This window comes from Chondrus crispus, genomic scaffold (assembly GCF_000350225.1).
Source record: "Chondrus crispus Stackhouse genomic scaffold, scaffold_80, whole genome shotgun sequence".
Classification (NCBI taxonomy): domain Eukaryota; phylum Rhodophyta; class Florideophyceae; order Gigartinales; family Gigartinaceae; genus Chondrus; species Chondrus crispus.
In genome coordinates this window covers 186,723-206,535 of record NW_005178726.1, presented here as the reverse complement: position 1 = coordinate 206,535, position 19,813 = coordinate 186,723, and the positions used below count along the sequence as shown (strand labels likewise).

The 19,813-nt window shown below is 53.7% G+C and overlaps 4 protein-coding genes; 2 read left to right on the top strand and 2 right to left on the bottom strand.

Annotated features, from left to right (window-relative positions):
- Positions 1–7,241: 7,241 nt before the first annotated feature.
- CHC_T00007669001 (hypothetical protein) lies at positions 7,242–8,621 on the bottom strand. The gene is made up of 2 exons (XM_005711296.1): positions 7,470–8,621; positions 7,242–7,415 (listed from the first exon to the last, which is right to left on the bottom strand). The coding sequence occupies exons 1-2, from the start codon at positions 8,619–8,621 to the stop codon at positions 7,242–7,244; spliced, it is 1,326 nt and encodes a 441-aa protein (XP_005711353.1).
- A 6,655-nt stretch (positions 8,622–15,276) lies between these two features.
- Positions 15,277–15,510, top strand: CHC_T00007668001 (hypothetical protein). Its single transcript, XM_005711295.1, has one exon. The coding sequence runs from the start codon at positions 15,277–15,279 to the stop codon at positions 15,508–15,510; it is 234 nt and encodes a 77-aa protein (XP_005711352.1).
- A 272-nt stretch (positions 15,511–15,782) lies between these two features.
- On the top strand, positions 15,783–16,838 carry CHC_T00007667001 (hypothetical protein). The gene has a single exon (XM_005711294.1). The coding sequence runs from the start codon at positions 15,783–15,785 to the stop codon at positions 16,836–16,838; it is 1,056 nt and encodes a 351-aa protein (XP_005711351.1).
- Positions 16,839–17,981: 1,143 nt separating this feature from the next.
- Positions 17,982–19,813, bottom strand: CHC_T00007666001 (hypothetical protein). XM_005711293.1 is given in 2 exon segments: positions 17,982–18,220; positions 18,221–19,813. The coding sequence occupies 1 exon segment, from the start codon at positions 19,811–19,813 to the stop codon at positions 18,221–18,223; it is 1,593 nt and encodes a 530-aa protein (XP_005711350.1). The 3' UTR covers positions 17,982–18,220.

The following is a 19,813-nucleotide window of genomic DNA, read 5'->3' as shown; positions in this document are numbered from 1 at the left end:
GGCTGGTACCGGGCATGGGGGCCGCGCCGGCCCCGCGATTTCGCGGAGGGGCGGCCGCCTCAACACCGAGCCGCGAGGGCTCTCCGGATGGACTGTTTGCCGGAGCCAGCGGGCGGTGAGGGTGAGATCCTGTCGGGCCCCCCAAGGTGGGCGCAGGCAGTACCGAATGGTTGGCTCCCCTCCTCCACGAGGACGAGGAAGCCAAAAGTGGTGATGCACCTACCCCGCGGCCTGGCGGAGGAGCGTCAGCTCCAACCCCAAACCAGGGGGGCCCTGAGGACGAGGAAGCACCGCATTCGCTCAGGGTCCCCGCGGAAGCCGTGGTAGCCGCCTCGGCACCACGAATGGGTGGAGCCCACCGCGGGGTGGTACTGTCCCGCGAGGGCGGTGGAATCAACGCCTCGATGGCAGGGAGAATGGCACAGCCGTCCCCATAGGAGGCGATCCCTCGCCACCTGTTGTCGGCACGCGTGTCGCTGCAGTTACCCTTCTCACCGACAAGGCCGCCTTCGCAGGAGACTGGCCCATCGCTGGGTCTTTCTCGATCTCCGTCGCCATCGGGGCCGCCTCAAGGGGGATTCTCCTCTAACTACCGGGGCGGACATCTGCGTAAAAGTCCTTACGGTATCTTCCGGGGGCGTGGGGCCAACCGAGCCCCACTCAGACCCTAGACCGTCGAAGATAATTATTCCCCGGTGTCACCGTTGGGAAATCCGTCCGCGGAGCATCTCCGGGGCAGCTACGGCACGCCCCGACATCCGCAGACGGTGGACAAGCTCGTGGCTCGGGAATACTGGACGGGCGATCTCCCAGAGATTCCAAGCCCTGTCGGTCCTCGAGACGCGGCTCCGGCGAGGTTTATATTACCGTCGAGCCGTCGGCCCTGTCCAGCGGGTTGGGGGCAGCTGGCGTTACCGCCGCTGCTCTTAACCTACCCACCGTTCAGACGAGCTACGGGAGTCTCTGCACGGGAATACTCCGGTGCGATCTCGACACGGGAAGGCGAGGCAGTCTCGCCCCAGCCCTCGACCGTGTTGCCGGCGCTGTCGTGGCCGGCACCGTCGGGTTTCCCCCTGTCCTTTGATCCGTTACCGGTACTGTACGGGTGAGAGAGGGTGATTAGGACCTGTCGATCAAGAAGTCAGTCGGGATGGAATACGGTTAGTCGCGTCAGGAAGCAGGGATCGCAACCGCATGGAAATTAGCGCCCGGCTCACATGGCCAAGCGAAAAACCGCCATGCTGCCCGACCGGGGCACCGGCGCTTGCCCATGACGGAGAGGGTCCGCGCAGTGAGGTCGTCGGCAGCCAAGCGGTGGCTAGTACCGATACGGAATGTTCGCGCCAAGGATGGCCGTGGTGGGAAGACTTGAAGTGGAAATGCAGTCTCCGGGACGGACGGCACGAGGACGTGCCGTCATTTAAGAAGGGGGGTTTGTGGTACAATTGCCAAGTGGCGCTACTGCACTAGGCGGGCGCCAGAGGCCTCGCCAAGTACAGTAGTAAGATGTTAACCGATACGGTGCATACGTGGCCAGCACGTGTAGATGTGGCCACGTGGGAGTCCACGTGTAGTTAGTGGTACCAGCTAGTGCAGGTGTACACGTGGTGCGCGACCGATCGGTGGGTTAGTACAGTAGTCATTTTTAGTTACCGTAAGCTACAGTAAGCTGGCTACAGTATGTACAGCTACTGTAGTCCGTCCGGTGCCACCGCCCTACTAGGGGGTATAAGATATGGGGGCACCGGGCTGGAGGTAAACCGAGGCAAGCACGCCTCCCCTTACTTCCTACCCTAGTCCTTTACCGTACGGTTAAGTAAGTCCCTCAGGTTTCCAGCTCGCCACCGGTCGTACTGCTCTACACCCCAGTACGACTGCGCGTGTCCAGTGCGGTGTACCTCCCTTGTCCTGTGCTTCCTACCGTTCCGGATTATTCTACCTGACGCTCCAGTGTAGCGGTCCCCCAAGCTCCCTCATTTTAGGTACAGCCTGTCCTTTTCCGTTTACGGTTTAGCGTCCCTACGGTTGTACCACAACATCCTTGTCCAGCATCTCCTGTACGGATTCTTTCAAGACTTTCCTGGCCCCAGGACCTGCTCGATATGGCTGGGAGAAAACCGGTTTGGCCCCCGGTACTAACGGTATCCTGTGTTCTGTTATGTCCACGGAGCCCAGTTGACCTTGCCACATTTTGGCGAATGGACGGAGGAGCTTTTGCACCTTGCGTCGATTGTCGTCCGACAGATGATCGAGTTCTAAGTCATCAATATCTGTCGACTTCGACTTCTTGTCTCCATGACTAGATTTTTCCGGCGGTACCAGCGACAGGAGGCCAGGCCCTGCCCCCTCTTCATCTCGTGATATTTCTCTGGTTGGCAGACCAAAGTCGACCGACATAATTTGATTGGGTGCTGTCACAGCAATTCCAATCCGCTCTGGTTTTTGAAGTTTGGTCGTTGACCGTGAGAAGTTCGCAACGCGGACTAAGAATGGGACATGAGGACGGATGTCAGCGACCCCATTGGACAGGCTGACTTGCTTTCTTAGATAGACTTCCGGTCTTGTCTCTAGGACTACAGTGCCAGAGGCTGGGCAGCTGACTTTAACAGCCATTTCCGTGCCTGCCGGAATTTCGACGGCCTTGGTAACTCTAAGAAATAGGTCTCCGTCTCGTTTGGTACTCACTTCGGGGCATTCCCCCGTCGGACGGCTGATGGGGGTCATCGCAGGTCTCCTTTGAATGGGTACTTCATCTCCGGAGCATAGCTCGACTGACCGCCTTCGGATGTGAACGGCGGAAACGTGATCGTCCAGAAACGTACATCCCAAGATGGCGTCCGCGCCTAATTGTCTCACGACGATGAATGGCTGTCTCGTGTGATAGCTGCCGAGCGCCACGGCAAGATGGATTATTCCCAGTGTTTCAAGCCGGTGATTCGAGGCGCTTGATAATGAGACCAGCTCTTTTGAATTGTCAATTTGACTTTGTGCTTCCAATGATAGCATGTCCAGCCGAATCAGGTTTGGACCTGCCCCTGTGTCTAGGACGGTAAGCGCACTTCCCAATGAATTCTTCGAGAGCCCAATGAGGGCAGCGACCTTGTAATTGTACGTGGACAAGGCGCATATGGGAGTTCTCTGATATTGATCAAGTCGAATCCATCGGGGTAGACCATATGGTCGTTCAAGAATTTCTTTTGGTTGCACCCAGGCTTCTTGATTGTCGTCCGACGTACTGGGTGATTCTGTTCTCCTTGTGGTATTCCACGGTGGGGCCTTGGCCTTGGGATGGACACCCGCAGTAAGGCCCCTTCCTAGTTTTTCGTCTGCCGATTTTGGCTCCGTCGAACGACTGGCGCCTCATAAGGCGTGTTCGATCGTGGCTTAAAAACTGGTAAGGGTCCGGCTTGGAAGCCGTGGGCTGTGCCTTCGGCATAGGCGAACCCTGGGGTTTGATCCCGGTTATGGAGCCAGTCTCGTTGGCCTTGGGTGAGAGCGTAATAATTTTCTCTCACCATGTCGAAGTAGTGAGAATCATGGGCTCTGTCGCTATACGGACATCGAGGGCGTCGGTGACCTTGTTCATAGCAGTCGAAGCAGACATCATCGGGTCGATTTGCGGACGGCTCACCATATCTTCTCCATCCTTGTCTATCTGAGGGACCCATGGGGACCTTCGATCGGTTCATTGGCGCTGTGCCAGTGGGAGGGCGGGCCCTTGATGGCGGAGCCGTCATACGGTTGCCGTCGCGGCGTATGTATGAGGGGATTTCCTGAGTGCCACAGTGATCGGAGTGTCGCACGACGTGGACTTCGTTGTCGTGAACTTCGTCTAGGGCAGACTTGTAGGTGGCTTCGGAAGAGCCATTAGTGGCATCGCCTTTGTTAAGATCGCTGTCATGCTTCCAGTGAACAGAAAAGTCTGGATTTAAAATCTCTGTGATCTCTGAAGACGCCATGCTGGTGTTCAAAGGGGCGTTCGTGCCGACAGCATTGATTGCATCGCTGCGGGGAAGCCTTTCCGATGCCTGACGGAATATGCTGCCGTCATCGTCTCGATGCTCCCGGACAGCTAGCACCCGTCCTTGGGACATCTTGCGGCCATTCAACCCGCCGACTCGGTAGTCTAAGAGAGCACGATGTGCCGAGCCTTGGGCCTTTGCCTGATCGACGAAGTCTTGAAATGCGTTAGGGCCGTTGTAATCTCTTCGCGTGTGCCTGAGTAACGGCTTTATATCTGGCCTCAGGCCGCGGAGGAATTTCGTGATGAGATCTTGCTGGGAGAATACCCCAGATATGGCACGAGTGGCCTTCTTCAGTCTTCTACCGTAGACCTCCTCATCTTCTTGATGTCCTTGACGACAGTCTTCCAAAGCCGTTAAGGCATCCTCGATATACGCATCCTTGGCGTAAGTGCGTAATAGAAATTGTACTGCCTCCGGCCAAGTGGCGAAACCGCCTAGTCGGTCTCCTGCGAGATCGAATTGGGCGTTGTACGCTTCCAGGGCGTCGCCCTTCAAGAATTTGGGACAAAGAAGGAGGGCTGCTCCTTCACTTAAGCCATTTCCATCCAGTTCCTGCTGAAACGTTCTGAGGAACTGGAGAATGGCTATCGGCTTCTCGCCCGAAAATGCCACCGGCAACATGGTGTGGGCGAGACGCCTTGAATAGAGCCCTGTCTCCTTTGAGACTTCCAATCCACGAGATGGATCGGTATTTAGCAGTCGATAACGACGATAAGATAACACATTTGTAAAGCGAGGGTCGCTCGGTTGAAGCTCTTTCAGGCCCGCCATCTTCGGCCCTCTTCGAGGTCGTCCGGATCGGACCACAAAACGATCTCCATCGGCATCCTCGTCATCCAGACTCTTGATCTTCTGCTGAAGGCGTCTCTTATGCGTCGCACGGCGGCTTGCTGAGTCACGAACTCCTGTAGTGATTTCCAGGGATGATACGGATCCATCGCTGTCATCTTGATCTAGGTACGAAGAACCTCTCTGTTGATAAGATCGTTGTACAGGGGGTTCGTATGGATCTCTTCTAGGGTCAATTGATCGTTTGGAAAAATCCAGTTTGTCTTGTAAAACCTTGATTTGTCTTTCTGACGCTTTCACACGGGCCACCAGTGCCTCGTGGTTCTGCAAAGACACTGTGTCATCGTAGATGCCATATGCTTGGGCTGTAATTCGTGTCTCGGTCTCTTGACGAATAGCCGGAATGGCAATTTGTAGCTTCGAGTCGATCTGTTCAGAAATGAACTCTTTTATCTGCTGCCAAAAGTCCTCTGACGAACCAGTACTTTTTGCGAGGTCGGTCTCATCTTGTGGCCCATCTGGCGGAGATGTAGGGGCCGTGATTTGGGCTGAAGCTCCTGCGCTTGCTCCAATGCCAAGTTTGTTCGGTGAGTCCTTGGTCTCTGCGACCATGGCAGCTGTAAAAGCAGGTTGTTGCCGTATCGGCGAAGTGTCTTGAGCTCTTAAGGAGTCCATCGAGCGGGAATTGGCAACACGGCGGCGTGCCAAATCCATTCTCCTCTTGTTTGACGGATCCATGTCTTCTTGTCAGCGAAAGTAATTGCAGTTGGTTAACAGCCTCTTCTAGGTCGGGAGACCACTGTAGTATAGTGGCGGTCGCCAGCTATGAGCTAGCTCGAGGAAGAGGTAACAACCAATAGGGGGTGTCCCGCGGTAGATCGGGACTGTGGTAGAGCAAAGGGGAAGTACGTCGGCCGACTGTAAAAGCACGACGTACTGGTCGAAGTGCGGACCCGGAATGGGACCAGCACTGGAAGGGGTGGTGTAAGAACACACAAAACAGGGGTGAACCCAAGCCTAAAGACTAGTGTCAGACACGGGCGGAGCGCCGAGTAGCGGAAACTCCTAGAGGGAACGAGCGGGACAGATGTCAATAGTGCCGCCAAGGCCAGAGGCTTGTCGTAGCCCGCGACTTGACAATCGTCACAATGCAGGGAGAGAGAAATAGGTCGTGCGACAGTAATACGCCCAGGCTAGAGGCCAGTCTTAGCCCGCGTGGTCGCAAAGACGGAGGAATGGAAAAGGTAAAGTAAAGGCAATAGAAGCCAGGGAAACGTCGCAAGACAGATGCCGACAATGTCGCCTAAGTCAGAGGCTTGTCTTGACCCGCGGTGTCGCACCGTCGAAGGAAATCCGTTCCCAAAAGATCCTTGACTGTTTACTGTCATTGCCCGTCGCCGTCGCTTAAATAAGCGAGGTCGCGGGGTCTTGGACATTGTCCGTCCTACTGTACTACTGTACTCTATTCTGTAATGCACTGTACTGTGCCATTACTACGGTACCTTATCATATACAACCTCCGGGCTGTAACGTATACAGTAGATCTTCCGCCTGTAAGGCACCCGTGTAGTCCATCGGCCTGTAATGCCCACGTGTAGTCCGTCCGCCTGTAAGGCACACGTGTAGGCGTCCGCCTGTAATGCCCGTGTGAGCGTGCGCGTGCGCGTGTAATGCACACGTGTAGTCCGTCCGCCTGTAAGGCACCCGCGGCGGCGGGTGCCGTATAAATTACAAATCTGGGCTGTGATACCACACAGGGGGCGATGACAACAGCGAGGGCGACGGCGATGATGGTGAAGATGGGGCTGGCCCCGGAGCCTCCGGCGCGCCCACCCCGTCGTCGAGCGGCGATCAAGACCCCAGCCCGGCTCCGAGAGGTGCGACTCCAGTCCCTGATGCCATGCCTTTGCCGGGCAGCCCTGAGCCGATTGGGAACAAGCGGCGCGGCGGAGCCCTCGGCAGGAGCGCCGCGAAGGCCGCGCGCTTAAGCAGCCGCGCGGACCCGGCAGTCGCTGCGTCCATGCAGGCGATGGCCCACGCGCTCACCCGGAGGGTGGATATTGCGGAGAAGCAGCAAGACAGATCCGAAAGGAGCAGGCTAGAGGACCTGGCAGCGGAGAGGCGCCGTCACGAGGCGCGCGAGGACCGAAGCGCCGTTGCCATTGCGCAGGCCACAGTTGCAGCCGCGTCGCTGACAAAGCCCACTGATGAGGATGGCCGGTCGGTCGCCAACATTCTGCGGATGCTTCGCAAGAAGCAAGAGAGCCGTCTGCAAGCCGCGCTGTCCGCAGATGGGCTCGGTGGCGACCACACTGCGGGGTAGGGGGGGCGGACTGTCTCCTTTGCTCCTGATGGGTGTCAACATAGTCTCTCTTTTACTCCTCGCCCCGCTGAGCACGCCCTACTCCTATGTCTCCGCAATAAAACCTACGAGCGACGGCCCTCGCGATCCCAAATGTGCTTCATGAGCTTCCAGGTCAGCTCCCTGTGCGCAGCAGAGCACGTCACCTCCTCCTCGCGGCTCAGAACTTGCGCCGCCCACATCCCATCAGGCAGTTCGCCAGAGGTTTCAAGCGCTTGCTGTGATTGCCACCGAAATATCTGTGACACGCCCTCCGAGGACAGCCTCGCCTCTTCAGACTGCAACAGATGCACCATTCCCGACTCGTAGCTGTCCCGCCGGGCCTCTACGGTCATGTTGTGCAGAATGACGCAGCATTTCACAACGGCTGCAATGTCATCTCGGTACCACAAGTTGATGGGCTTCGCGACTATTTGAAACCGCTGCACGAGCACACCAAACGCGCGCTCAACATCCTTGCGCACAGCCTCTTGCGCCTGGGCGAATGCAGACTCTTCTGCAGATTGTGGGCTTTTGAACGTCTTGATGAAGATGCGCCAATTGGGGTATATGCCGTCCGCCAGGTAGTACGGGAAGCTCATCGCCTCGCTCCCAACTTTGTAGCCAATCTTCGGCGGAAACATCCCCTTCATGATGCCCGAAAGTGTCTCCGAGGAGTCGAGGACATTGATGTCATTGCACGACCCTGGCATGCCAAAGAATACATGCCAAAACCATAGCTCCGCGTCCGCAATTGCCTCTAATACCAGCGTAGGGCTCTTCTCTTTCCCTTGAAACTGCCCGGCCCAAGCCTTCGGGCAGCTCCTCCACCTATAATGCTGGCAGTCGATCGAGCCGATGCAGCCCGGAAATCCGCGAGCAGCGTTGATGGCCATGATGCGCCTTAGATCTGACTCAGTCGGAGCCCTAAGGTACTCGCCCCCAAACGCGGCCACAACGCTTTTCGAGAACTCCTTAAGCGAAATCAGAGCGCTGGTTTCGGACACCCGGCAGTACTCATCCACGACATCGCCGCCTACGCCTGTCGACAACATGCGCATTGCCGCCACGATTCTCTGCAGCGGGTGAATACCGGGGACCCCTAAGGCATCGACGCGCCGCACGAACACGCCGCTCCCCTCAAGGGCATACCTCACCCTTTCAAACACCTGCCTTGGGACCCTAAACCTTCTTTCGAAGTCGTCGACACTGTATACGCAATCTTCTGCGAAATAGTCATCGACTATTCGTTCCATGCCCCAGTCAAAGCCGCGCCGCTTGTTCACTCTCCGGCCATGTGTGGAGCCACGATGCCAGCGCGGAGGAAGCCCTATGCCCCGGCTGCTGGCGCTCAGAAATGATATCGCCGCGACCACCATCTCATCATCCTCGCTGTCATCGTCGTCGTGCACGCTAGCGAGTGCTGGCTGCTGCTCACCGCCGCTAGAGCTTGATAGCGAGCCCATGGACTTCCTCATCTCCTCACACTCACGGCCAAGCCAGTTCCAATCGATAGGTGCTTCATTGGGCTCCGCCATGCTCGCTCCTTGTGGGCTCGAGGTTGCGAAGAGAATAGACTTCTTTGCCGCGGTAATGTTCAAAGTGCTGATCGGCATCAATTAGATTAGAGACTATCTAACTCGAATAGAGCTGTAATTTTGGCCGGCATTACACTCCGCAATCTGCCAATGGCCAAGCAACAAATGTGCGCTATAGAGATAGATAATTTTCCGCGGTGGGGATGGCCTTACATATTATGTCAATTTATCCCACATTCTGTATATTCCCGAGGGCAGCAGTACCATACCTCTACTACTGTACAGTAGTACTGTACAGTTGTGACCACTCCTGGACACAATGAAAGCCAGGTCTTTTATTGGAGTCAAAAGGCTACTTGGGTGGCGCTGCTCGAGAATCCACTCGGGCACCTCAGGAATCCACCTGACGCCCTTGCCCAAAGTCCTTTCGATCCTCTTCTCTTCTGGTTCTCCTGCTTCTCCTTCGTCTGTGTGTGTGTCCCTCTGCTCCTTCCTCCCAGTCTATCCCTCCTTATCTACCGACTTATCAGCTCTCGTCTTCCCCACACATTGCGCTTCGTGCTGGTGGTGTCTCCTTACCCGCTCTTCCCTTCGGCGCCCGACAAAGAGCGCACAACCCGCCGTCCCCACCTTCGATTCCCTCAGCGTGTCCACGGGCCCACTACACGCTCCCTACTATCGGTCCGCTTCCCCTTCGACTCACCCCATCTGCGCGCCCTCGATTTCCCTCCATCCCCCACAGACTGCGCTCTTCTCCCACGGCCTCTCACGATCACCGCCAGTACCGATCGCCCTGTCTGCTGGCCCCAGAGTTCCCTTCGTTCCAGTCTCCCGCGTCCCCGCATCCCCTGCAAACCGCAACGTACACAGGAGCACGATCTCGGGACGCCTGTGAGGCATCATAACATGCCACGTAGCCCTGAAGCCAGGTGTTCCAACAGTACTGTACAGTGAGCGAAGTTAGAATAAATACAGTCTTCAATAAGATGTGAACATGTGCTTTTATTGTAACACGTGCCGCTCCGGCACGTGTCCGTCATGAACTCGCGCCGATAAAAACGCCTGTAATGTCAGTTCGATGCAAAAAGTAAACAACGGCAATCTATTTATAAAAAACGTCGCCCAATAGCCATAAATACGCGAAATTCTATATGACACAAAACACCAAATAGCTTTTAATACTTCGTCGCACCGCCGCCAGCATCCATCACTGCATGCATGCGACGGGTTAAGCTTTTGTAAAGCTTGAGTAAAAGGTCTGATGCTACTGTAGACCACGCCTCCTCTATAGCCACCTTCAAATCATCTACATTTTCATAATGCCTACCTCTGGCATAGACAGTCCTAGCCATCATTCCCCACACATTCTCTATAATATTGACATCGGGGGACTTCGGCGGCCATGGCAGCGTAGTGATAGAGTGGTCTGAGAGCCAATTCTTAGTGGAATTGGAGGTATGAATGGGAACGTTGTCCTGCTGAAAGAACCAATTATGACCCTCACCAAACACCTCCGCCGCGAACGATAGCAGTCCATCTCTTAAAACTTCGCAGTAATTCGTTGAATCCTGGCGACCATCCATAAAAAGGAGAGGATATACACCGTGGAGGCTGATGGAACCCCATATCATTACAGAAAACCCTCCCATCTGTCTTTTAGAAAATATCCTCTCTTTCGTCCTCAAGTCGTGCCAGTAAGATGCAAGACCATCTGGTCCGTCTCCGTTAAACTTTTTTCATCACTGAAGATGACAGTATTCCAAAATTATTCTCCCTTACTTATATATTGGCGGCACCACTTAACCCTATTCTCTTTATGAATAGGGGTCATCTGTGGTGCCGTTATCATTTTCTTATACTTCAGATACCGCACTGCACGAAGGATTTGTTGAACGCGTCGGCTGCCGATAGGTAGATTCAGTTCAGCCTGAATCGTCCTGGCACTATCCTCCCCTTGTAGTGCCATCCGAACCATTGCCCTCTGCTGAGTCTGGGAAAGTTTTTGGTTGCCTTTCCACTTTCTGGGCGCTTTAGATTTAAAGCCTTGTCTTACCACGCTTTGCACAGCGCCAAGGGAGCGATTCACCATCTCTGCGATCTTTCTATATGAGTTACACTCCCTGTGAAGAGCGAGTATCTGGCCCCTTTCGAGGTCTGTAATAGTCGGTCCTCGAGGCATTTTGAGCCTCGGTACAGTTGAAATTGGAGCTTGAAATGTATAAAGGGGACGAAGACGGTGTGTTACTCTGTTTTATATCCCTAATGCCTGCCATGATCAGTATACTGATCAAGAGGCATTTTTGCCAATTTTGTGATTTCGGCCCCATGATCAGTATACTGATCAAGAGACCCGTTTTAAGGGGCATTTTAGAACGTCCATAAAGAACCAATCGCATCCCTATGCATGTAAATGACTTCGTCACTACATTGAGCTCGCTGAGTGGAAGCAACCCGATTTTCAAGCTCTCAAATCGGTGGTGGCAATCCAAACCTGTGTCTCTCCCAACACTTGGGTTCATGGAGATGGCTTCCATAGTTCCTGACGCTGTTCTTGTGACCACAACGGCTTCCCCGATCACCGGCACAATACCAGGGGCTAGCGCAAACGATACGCAATGCACAGCAACTGCAGGTGGGGCATTTGAAGAGGGCGCTGGCAGTCGCGGGAGAGGCAGTAGTTCGGATTTCAATCGACGACGTGGGAGCGGTCGTGGGTCAGGCGCAAGACGCGGAAGAGGGAGAGGAAGATCAAGGGGGCGTCCGAGAGGAAGGCGTTCCCATTCTTCTGGTCAAGGTCAGGGGAGAGAAGACCCCAGCAGGGGATGGACTTTGTGTAATGGTGATTGGGGTTCCGTTATGTTGCAGGAAGAGTTCGTCGACAAGGTTGTAAGTGAAAGGGCACGTCTGTTTCTAATGTCCGCAATGGATAGGTTGCACGTTCAGCGAACGGTTCGAGAGATTCCCCGTGGTAGATGCGGCTTCGTTGTTTTATTCATGAACGCACTGCTATCGCAGTGCATGACGTGGTTAAACGAATATATCATCCTCGAGAAGCTTAACGAAGAACGCATTCGTTTAGACGACATGTACTGTTATGTTTCTGTACTCCTACTGTCTCATTGCACGGGTTTCAGTTTTCAGAAAACTATCTCACTAATAGGCGGTACCGGGAGCGTCTGTCCTTCTCTTGACAGAGTGCGATTCATTGCGAGCAACATTCTTGCATACTCCGCTACTGGCCGTGGTAACCAGGGGGATTCTACATGGCAATCAAAACGTGACCAAACACAGTGTCTCTCCGAGTTTGAGGTATTGGCGTTTAGAGACACAAGAAAGATATTTTTTACTCCTTTGCATTTACTTGCAACTCTCGATGACGAGCTTTATGGTACGAGAGCTGCAGATAATCAAGTGAAGAATTTAAGCTCGCACAAAGCCGATCGAGAAGGACATTCCGCAGACGCTATTGCTGATGCCTTGTTCAGAATCATCATGGCACTACGTTTTAGAAGAAGAGGTGAGACAGTAGTTGATTCTGTGCAAAAGCTAGTGAGCACTTTGACGGAAGGAAGGGGAGAGCAGGCCCTTGGGGGTTTTATTATAACGGCCGATCAAGGTTATGGGAAGGAATCTATTCTTAAATGTCTGATGGAATCTGGGATAGGCTCCATGCTCATAATGCCGGAACACATTCTCCGAGCTCATCCGTTCGTCGGTAAGTCGTTCCTTGATCCACTTCGTTATGATGTCGAGGACGACGATGAAGGAATGAATAATGCCAACATTGCACCAGGTAGCGTAAATGGCAATGACGCGCATACAAATGGTGACAACGACAATGGCATCAGGGAAAATGAAGTGCAAGAGGTCTCTGGGGAACAAGAGGGGCAGGGGAGCTCATCAGCACTGCCCCCGATGCGCAATGACAGGAGACGGGCTTATATTGTAGATGACTCCCCTCAATTAGGTCCGGCATGCTTTTTTGCGACGAAACGCGTCAGACGAGACGGCTCCCGTGCAGTCGGTAATGACAAGATGACTGCCATTGCCATTCGCGAGCATGGGAGCGACAAGTTTGCCAAAGTCATCAGGTTCCTTTACAATGTACCTACTTTAATTAATGACAATCTGAGAACATGGATTGCGGTACCGAAAGGCTGCATTTTGAACAAAGTTTTGTTTAATAAGCGTGACAATCTTGGAGCTGTTGTGCGTCCTCCGTCGCCCCCGCAGGATCAGAAAGACTTCGTCGAAGCTGAGGTCCTAAAGATGTGTACTGTCTTATCCGTGGGGCAAAGATGCGCCGACTGGTTTGTTCTCAGGCAGTTTCGCATAACGGGTACAAACGCTGGAAAGATACTGATGAAAAGTGGACTTGTGCGAGCATGTTTAGGAATGCAAACTGAAAGGGAGGAGGAAGAACGCACGCCAGCGCAGTGGTTGAAGCTTTTTTGTGACGGGTGGTTTAGTGCAAAGGTATCCACAGAACCGATGATGAGAGGATCAGCAAATGAGGGGGCGGTCCTCAAGGCAATAGAACGGATGCCGTTTTTGCAAGTGGTGTATGAGTGTGGAATGTTGGGGATTAAAGGTAAGGACTGGTTGGCGTGCTCCCCGGACGCCTTGGCCCTCATTGATGTAGATAAGCTGGGGAATGATGCGTGGAGGGCGTCTGACGATGCAAACAGTGGCATCGCCTTTGGAGAACAAGTTTTAAATCTTGCTTCTGTTGAGATTAAGACTAGGGTTGCACCAGGAACTGTAGACTCTGCTCTAACGTTGGCTACTGATAACATCGTTACCTGTGACGTTGGGGACGAAAGGTTTCGCCAGTTTGTTCCAGCAGAACACATAGGGCAGCTGCTTCACCAAGTCTTGGTGACTGGGGTGCAATTTGTCATTTACGTTGTCGCAGCAGAAACGGGTATTCTTTACACTGTCGTTGCCAAATGCTCACAAACAATTGCGGAGACCTCTAAGGAGGTGCTGCAGGCGAAAGCGGATTCTATCGTGACGTGGGCACATTTATACGATGCAGAGGTGGTGCCTCCAACCTTTGCAGATGCAGAACTATTATCCACACTCAAGTCAAGGCACTCTTTTTGGCGCGTTGTCAACGAATATGTGAAAGAAAAGGGTCCCTTCCCTCCCCTAAAGCTATTTAAGCATTCCTCTCAAAGCCTATACTCTAAAACAAAAGGAGGAGTAGATGGTGCTACGCAGGCAAGAGCAATGTTACGCTCATCAACATCACATTTTAGGTGGGAGCAGAAGTTGATTTCCCAGACCATCAAGACGTTGGCCATAAATGGATTTATAGCCTGGAGAATTTTTCAGAGACGGGATCTTCTCGAAGACAGAGCTTCCTTTCGATCTTTAGACTCATACAGAAACGCGCTTAATAAGGTCCAGGCGATGGCTGATTTTATTCGTGATGTAGCTATTGAACTGCTTTCGTACGCAGATACCATTCAGGACAGTAGGGACCAAAGCGAAGATCAAGAACTAGGCGAAACTACTTCAGGAGATGCAACGTGATTAAAGAACTTGGCCGTAAACCGTCGTAGCAACAGACTTATATTTTTTAATGCTCCTGACGGTGTGCGTCTTAGACTATCAGTTCAAGGGCATGAGCCAAAACAGCAGCCCAAAGCTTTGTATTGCGCGCTTTGCGGACAAAACGCGGGGGGCTGGAGAGGAAATCGTTCTTCATACAAATGCAATCTTTGTGATGTTCATCTTTGCATGAGGGTGTACCCTGGTTTAAGAAAAAGCTGTTGGTCAGTGTGGCATTCGGCCACAGAACTAGTGACGCGGACTAGTACTGCCCCATCCCCATCTCGAAACAGAGCAAACGCAAATGGGTCTGCTCCGCAAAATGTGACCCCAAATCGCCGAGCCCGGACCGATTCGGGTAGCTCTTTGGAGCCTCCGAGGACTAGAAGGCGCATTCTTGAGAGTGACACTCCGCGGAGCAGCACCCCGCGGCAATCACGACGTACTTCTCGACGGAGCTATCGCCGTGAAAGAAGCCAAAGTGCATGAGCATAAGTAAACAATGGCCTCAAGGGCTTCAGTTGGTCTATTTTGCCCTTTTTCGGACCTTGCTGCTGATCACTATACTGATCATGGGGGGTATTTTGGGTGTTTTTTTCTTGGCTGAGAACCCGAAATTAGAGGCCCTCTATCTTCCAAACCAGTAGTTTTTGGCTCTTGAGACTCTGGGAAATGGTTGATATCGGGGTCTTCTACCCCTGAACCGAGTTTCGTGACTAACGCTCAAATATGTATCGAACTTTTGTTGGGTGAAAGATCCATGATCAGTATACTGATCATAGGCGGCTAGCATTAGGGATATGGTTGCTATAGCTTTTGTCTTTCTACTTTGGCGCGTTGAAGTTGCTGTACTATATGGAATTTCGCGTATCTATCCCAATTATGCGCGGTTTTTTAAAGATAACTTCGGAACTGTACTTCTAAGCATTTTATTATCTTCACTGATGGCTTTCTCATGTTCTGTTGGGGTGGTACGCAAGAACATTCCCGGGAAAGAGCGAAGAAATCGCGATAATTGATGCTGTAGATGGGTGTATTTATTACAGCTTCGTGCACTGTACCTGAAATGGGAACTCAGCGCCTCGAAACGAAAAACGAGCATTACTCATCCTTGTCTGCGCCTTTCGCTTCCCTACACACAAGAAAACCGAAGCGCTGCGAGATGAAGGGACGCCCTCCTTCTCGTCTCTTGCACTTCGCGTTGCCGCCTCCTTCACCACTTCTTCTATCCCCGACTATCCGCCTCACCCATGGCCGATGACACCCCCGCTTGGCCCTTTTACTGCGGTGTCTGTTGCACCCCACTCACCGATGCTACCGCCCTCTTCACCTCGTGTGGCCATTTCTTCTGCGCTGAAAATCCGTCGTGCACCCGTCTCACACCTTCTACCGATGCAGGACGTTGCGAGCAGTGCTCTAATCAATGCAATGCCCGCATCCTCGAAAACAAGGGCTCCAAGTACGATGAAAAAGTGCGCTCTTTTGTCTTCAAGCGCTTGCCACGCGAACTCAACATGATGGCAGAGATCCTCAATGTATGTCCTTTTCCTTTTGCTATACTCTCCCTTCTGTAGCAGGAAAAACATCACTACCCGCACTGACCGCTCTCTCTCATTCCTTCACCTCAATCTTCTGCGACACCAAACGAATGCTCAACAGTTCCGCGACAAACATCTCTCCATTCTTGCGCAAAACGCATACGCTCTAGCCAAACGCGTCCATAAACTCGAAGCCGCAAATGCCACCCAAAGCCAAGAGAACCGAGCCCAGGAAGCCGAAAATGGAAAATTGCGCACTGAGCTTGCAGCTCTCCGTGCGCAGAACGCCCGCCTCAACCAGACGAGTCACCCTACACACCTCGCTGCTACCTTGCAACCATCTCGGCCATCCCACCGCCCGTCATCTTCAGTTCTCGGCGGTTCGTCCACGCATGTGGATGCAACTCGCACAAACGACTCTCTTCGCAACCCCATTCGACAAAGGCAATCACACGGCGATCCTCCCACGATGCCAGACTCTACCCTCGAGTCCACCCAATACGGCGTCCAACAGGCAAGTCCAAGTCGTTTCACAAATATCCTCCACGGCGTTCGAACTCGTGACCAGCCAGGGTCCATCGCGAAGCTGCCGCGTCGTCATCTAGAAATCGAGCGGGGCAACACCCGGCAGGCAGTGGCTAGCTCTCTCAACGCTGCAGCGGTTAGGCAATCGAAGCGCAGAAGGGAAGGTAGGCCAACCCCACCTGCTCTAACGCTGAAACGCTCTCGTCGAATTCCACCGCCCGCACTCGTTCCAAAGCGCGCCTCTCGCGCACAGCCGTCCGTGGTTGCCGCTAGTCGGGCGCAAAGAAGCGCGCCTCGTTTTACGTCTTCGAAACCAACAGCAACTGCAGAGCTATCAAGATTTGCGCGAGGTGCTGGATCAAATTCCATTAGGGGGAACCTCTTGAGAGGCACGAGCACGCAACAGCCCGGAGATTGGCAGCGGAGAGTCTCCAGCGTTCCACGCCCCTCAGCTACACCCGATAGACTGGGAAAGAATGCACAAAGGCGAAACCGACATGGTAGCAATCCATTGGCGAGGTGGTAGCATGCTGACTCACGGGTCTTCCGGGCTCGAAAGACAAATTACAGACCCGGTCAGTGGCGAGGGACGACGCCGAATAAAAGTCGATTTCAGTGGCTGGTGCAGTACAGCACTCGTATTACGAGGGCATGGTCCGAGTGAATTACTTTTCATGAGCACAGTGAGCCCATCATTATTTTGAAGGCAACACGGGAAGTTTGCTTTTGCAGGCAGGCACTCAAAATCGAATAGGGAGCATTTCTGTTGTACATCGGTCCCTAACTGGCGGCTACTGGACAGAAACTCTCAACGACATCAACGACTGCTATTGCTTCTTCTTTGTTTTCTACTGCGAAAAGCATTGGCCCCGATACCCAAGAGTCCAATTTGTCGAGAAAGGGCCTTTAAGGAGACCAGGGATTCGTGAGGCAGCCACAGGCGTGCCTGCAAGCCTGAAATAGTCGATTTGCGATTTGCCCCGCGCACTTTTTCTTCGGCCGAGCTCTATGCTTGCTCATCTACGGGGGGCTCTTGCGTTTTGCGTGCCGCCGTTGTCTACCGCTGGTGCTATAAGCCCATACCAGCTTGCAGCAATGTCGCGCCCTCCTTTTCGTTTCGACAACCTCCGTAGTACGCGAACGAGAATCGCGAAGCCTGTGTCAACTGCTACCCAAATCAAGGCCGAAGATGCCGCAGACGGATCTTCTCGCGATTTTGCACGTTACCTGGGCGATCGTCATCCTCTTCGAGTAATTTTTATAGGCCACAACCCTTCCGATACGAGCTGGAGAGAAGCGGCACCTTACGCTCACAAATCCAATCGCTTCTGGCGACTGATGGAAGAATCGGGGCTCGTGCCAAAAGATCTCGCCAAGCCAGACCGATTCACTGAGCTTCCCCCAAGAGTAGGTGTAGGCTTTGCAGACCTCTTCGTTACTAGTGGAAGCGACGCTTCAAAGGTCAATGGAGGAGAAGGCGATTGTCTTCGGAAAGACGTTGCTGATCGTATACTGGCAGGAACTCAGGGTATACCACCAAAAGTGATCTGTTGCGTGTCGAAGATGGTTGCAAAGAAGATGTTGGCAGGATGGAACGGAGATTACGGAAGGTCGGGATACGGAAGGGACTGGGGTCTCGATAAACTGGAAGACGCGATCGTGTGGGTTCTACCATCAACAAGCGGACGAGCTGGTTTGAAATGGGTGGAGCGACTAGTTCCATTTCAGAGTCTTGCTGCATTCGTGGAAGAAACACCATGGACTGATGAAGGGACAAGTGTGACTGGTTCTTCGAATGTTACCCTCTGAATCAAAGTACACCCGGCCCCTTTTCCGTGTTATAACTTAATTGCTACCCTCTGTACGTAACCTATTCCCCTCACCACTTTCACGGAGCTACTACAGGTATCAGGTCTCACCTAGGGGTAGCTCCTTGTTAATGTAATCGCGCAGCTCGCCGTAAGCTTCATCTTCGTTCTCATTGATGATGGTGAAGTCAAAAACACTGTTCGTGGCGGCGTATGATATTTCGCGAGTCGCCGTGTCAAGTCTGATCTTCAGCGTTTCAGATGTTTCCGTCCCTCGTTGAAGCAAGCGCTCTTCCAGGGCCTCTAGCGATGGAGGGGCAATCCAAACAAGTCGTGCGTCCCAGTCCAACCCGCTCTTATTCCAGAGAGCGTCCACACCTTGAACATCAAGGTCAAGGATGCAGGCGTTCCCTAGTGACAATACGGCATTAACCGCATCATACGAAGTCCCGTAGTACTTACCATGCACTCTGGCATACTCAACAAATTGACCCTCTTCTATCATCTTCTCGAAATCCTCTGTCTGCACAAAGTTGTAGTCCACACCGTCTTCCTCCCCCTCCCGCTTCTCCCGTGTCGTATGAGAGACACTGTAGTCAAACCTCCCTGGATACTCATCCATCAACCTGTGCATCAGCGTGCTCTTCCCAACTCCCGAAGGACCAGAAAACACAATTACCGGCCTCGCTTCCTGCCCTCCCTCCTCCGTCTCCCCCGGTTCCCCATCCCTATTCTTTTTTATCCGCCTTGCGGCTAACCCAGCAACCGTGCCAACCATGCCCGTCTTCCCCATCTCAAAATCTGCCAACCCATCCACAAACTCGCTTCCCGTTCTTGTGAACAGCGGGACTTTATACGTCAGCAGCCCGATCACAATCGCCAATGCTTCTTGCTTTCCAATGCTCCCTAGCAAATTCTCAACTCCCCCTTTTAATCCACCGTTCACAACTGCCAACGCAAGAAACGGCACGATTGGTACGGCAAATCTCAAACCCAGTAACCTGGCCGCTAACCCTTCTTTCCCGACAGCATCCACACCACCCTGCAGCATCGCCAAATACACGGTCGAGGCCAGACTACCTGCCGCAAACGCGCCACCTACACGCGGGCCAAGCGCCAGTGCAGCAAGCACGGTCCCAGCCACACCCACGACTTGTGTCTCCACAAGAAGCTCCCGCTTGAGCTTGGCATACTCCCGGTCGGCCTTTTCCCGGGCCTCGGGATCCAACGGGGCGACTGGTGCGTACCCGTCGTTCATACCCGTGACTCTGTAGGCGTCCTGGGTGGGGACATATTCCGCGTCTGACGCGACGCGAACATCAGCCACATCCATCCAGCGCGCGGGGCCTTTCCTCCGGGCCCTGGCGCTCGGGATGGCGAAGAGGTCCGACGAGATGCGGCGCAGCTCGACGATGTCAACGACGTGCGAACCGCGCGACTCGATGAAGCGCACGCCCGAGACCAGGCCCAGCGCATCCTCTTGCGACCAGCGGCCGGCAAATAAGACGACGTCGCCCTCGTCGGGAAGCACGAAGCCGCGCGCGTCCGTGCTGCGCGTGGGGAGGCAGCATCGAGGCGTGGCAGCGGGCGCGACGCGTAATGGGGGCCTTGGTCTTCGGCCACAATTGAGGGCCCGTTGGAATCGAGTTTGGGGGAGGGCGAGGCCGCCGATGAAGGCGAGGGTTGACGGCAT

Excerpts from the sequence above, each read along its gene's own strand:
- CHC_T00007669001 (XM_005711296.1), bottom strand. The coding sequence starts at position 8,621 with ATGGGCTCGCTATCAAGCTCTAGCGGCGGTGAGCAGCAGCCAGCACTC. Across the intron at positions 7,416-7,469 it reads ACAGCTACGAGTCGGGAATG|ATATTTCGGTGGCAATCACA; the intron begins GTGCATCTGTTG and ends GGCGTGTCACAG.
- CHC_T00007668001 (XM_005711295.1), top strand. The coding sequence starts at position 15,277 with ATGGGTGTATTTATTACAGCTTCGTGCACTGTACCTGAAATGGGAACT.
- CHC_T00007667001 (XM_005711294.1), top strand. The coding sequence starts at position 15,783 with ATGTATGTCCTTTTCCTTTTGCTATACTCTCCCTTCTGTAGCAGGAAA.
- CHC_T00007666001 (XM_005711293.1), bottom strand. The coding sequence starts at position 19,813 with ATGCCGTCAACCCTCGCCTTCATCGGCGGCCTCGCCCTCCCCCAAACT.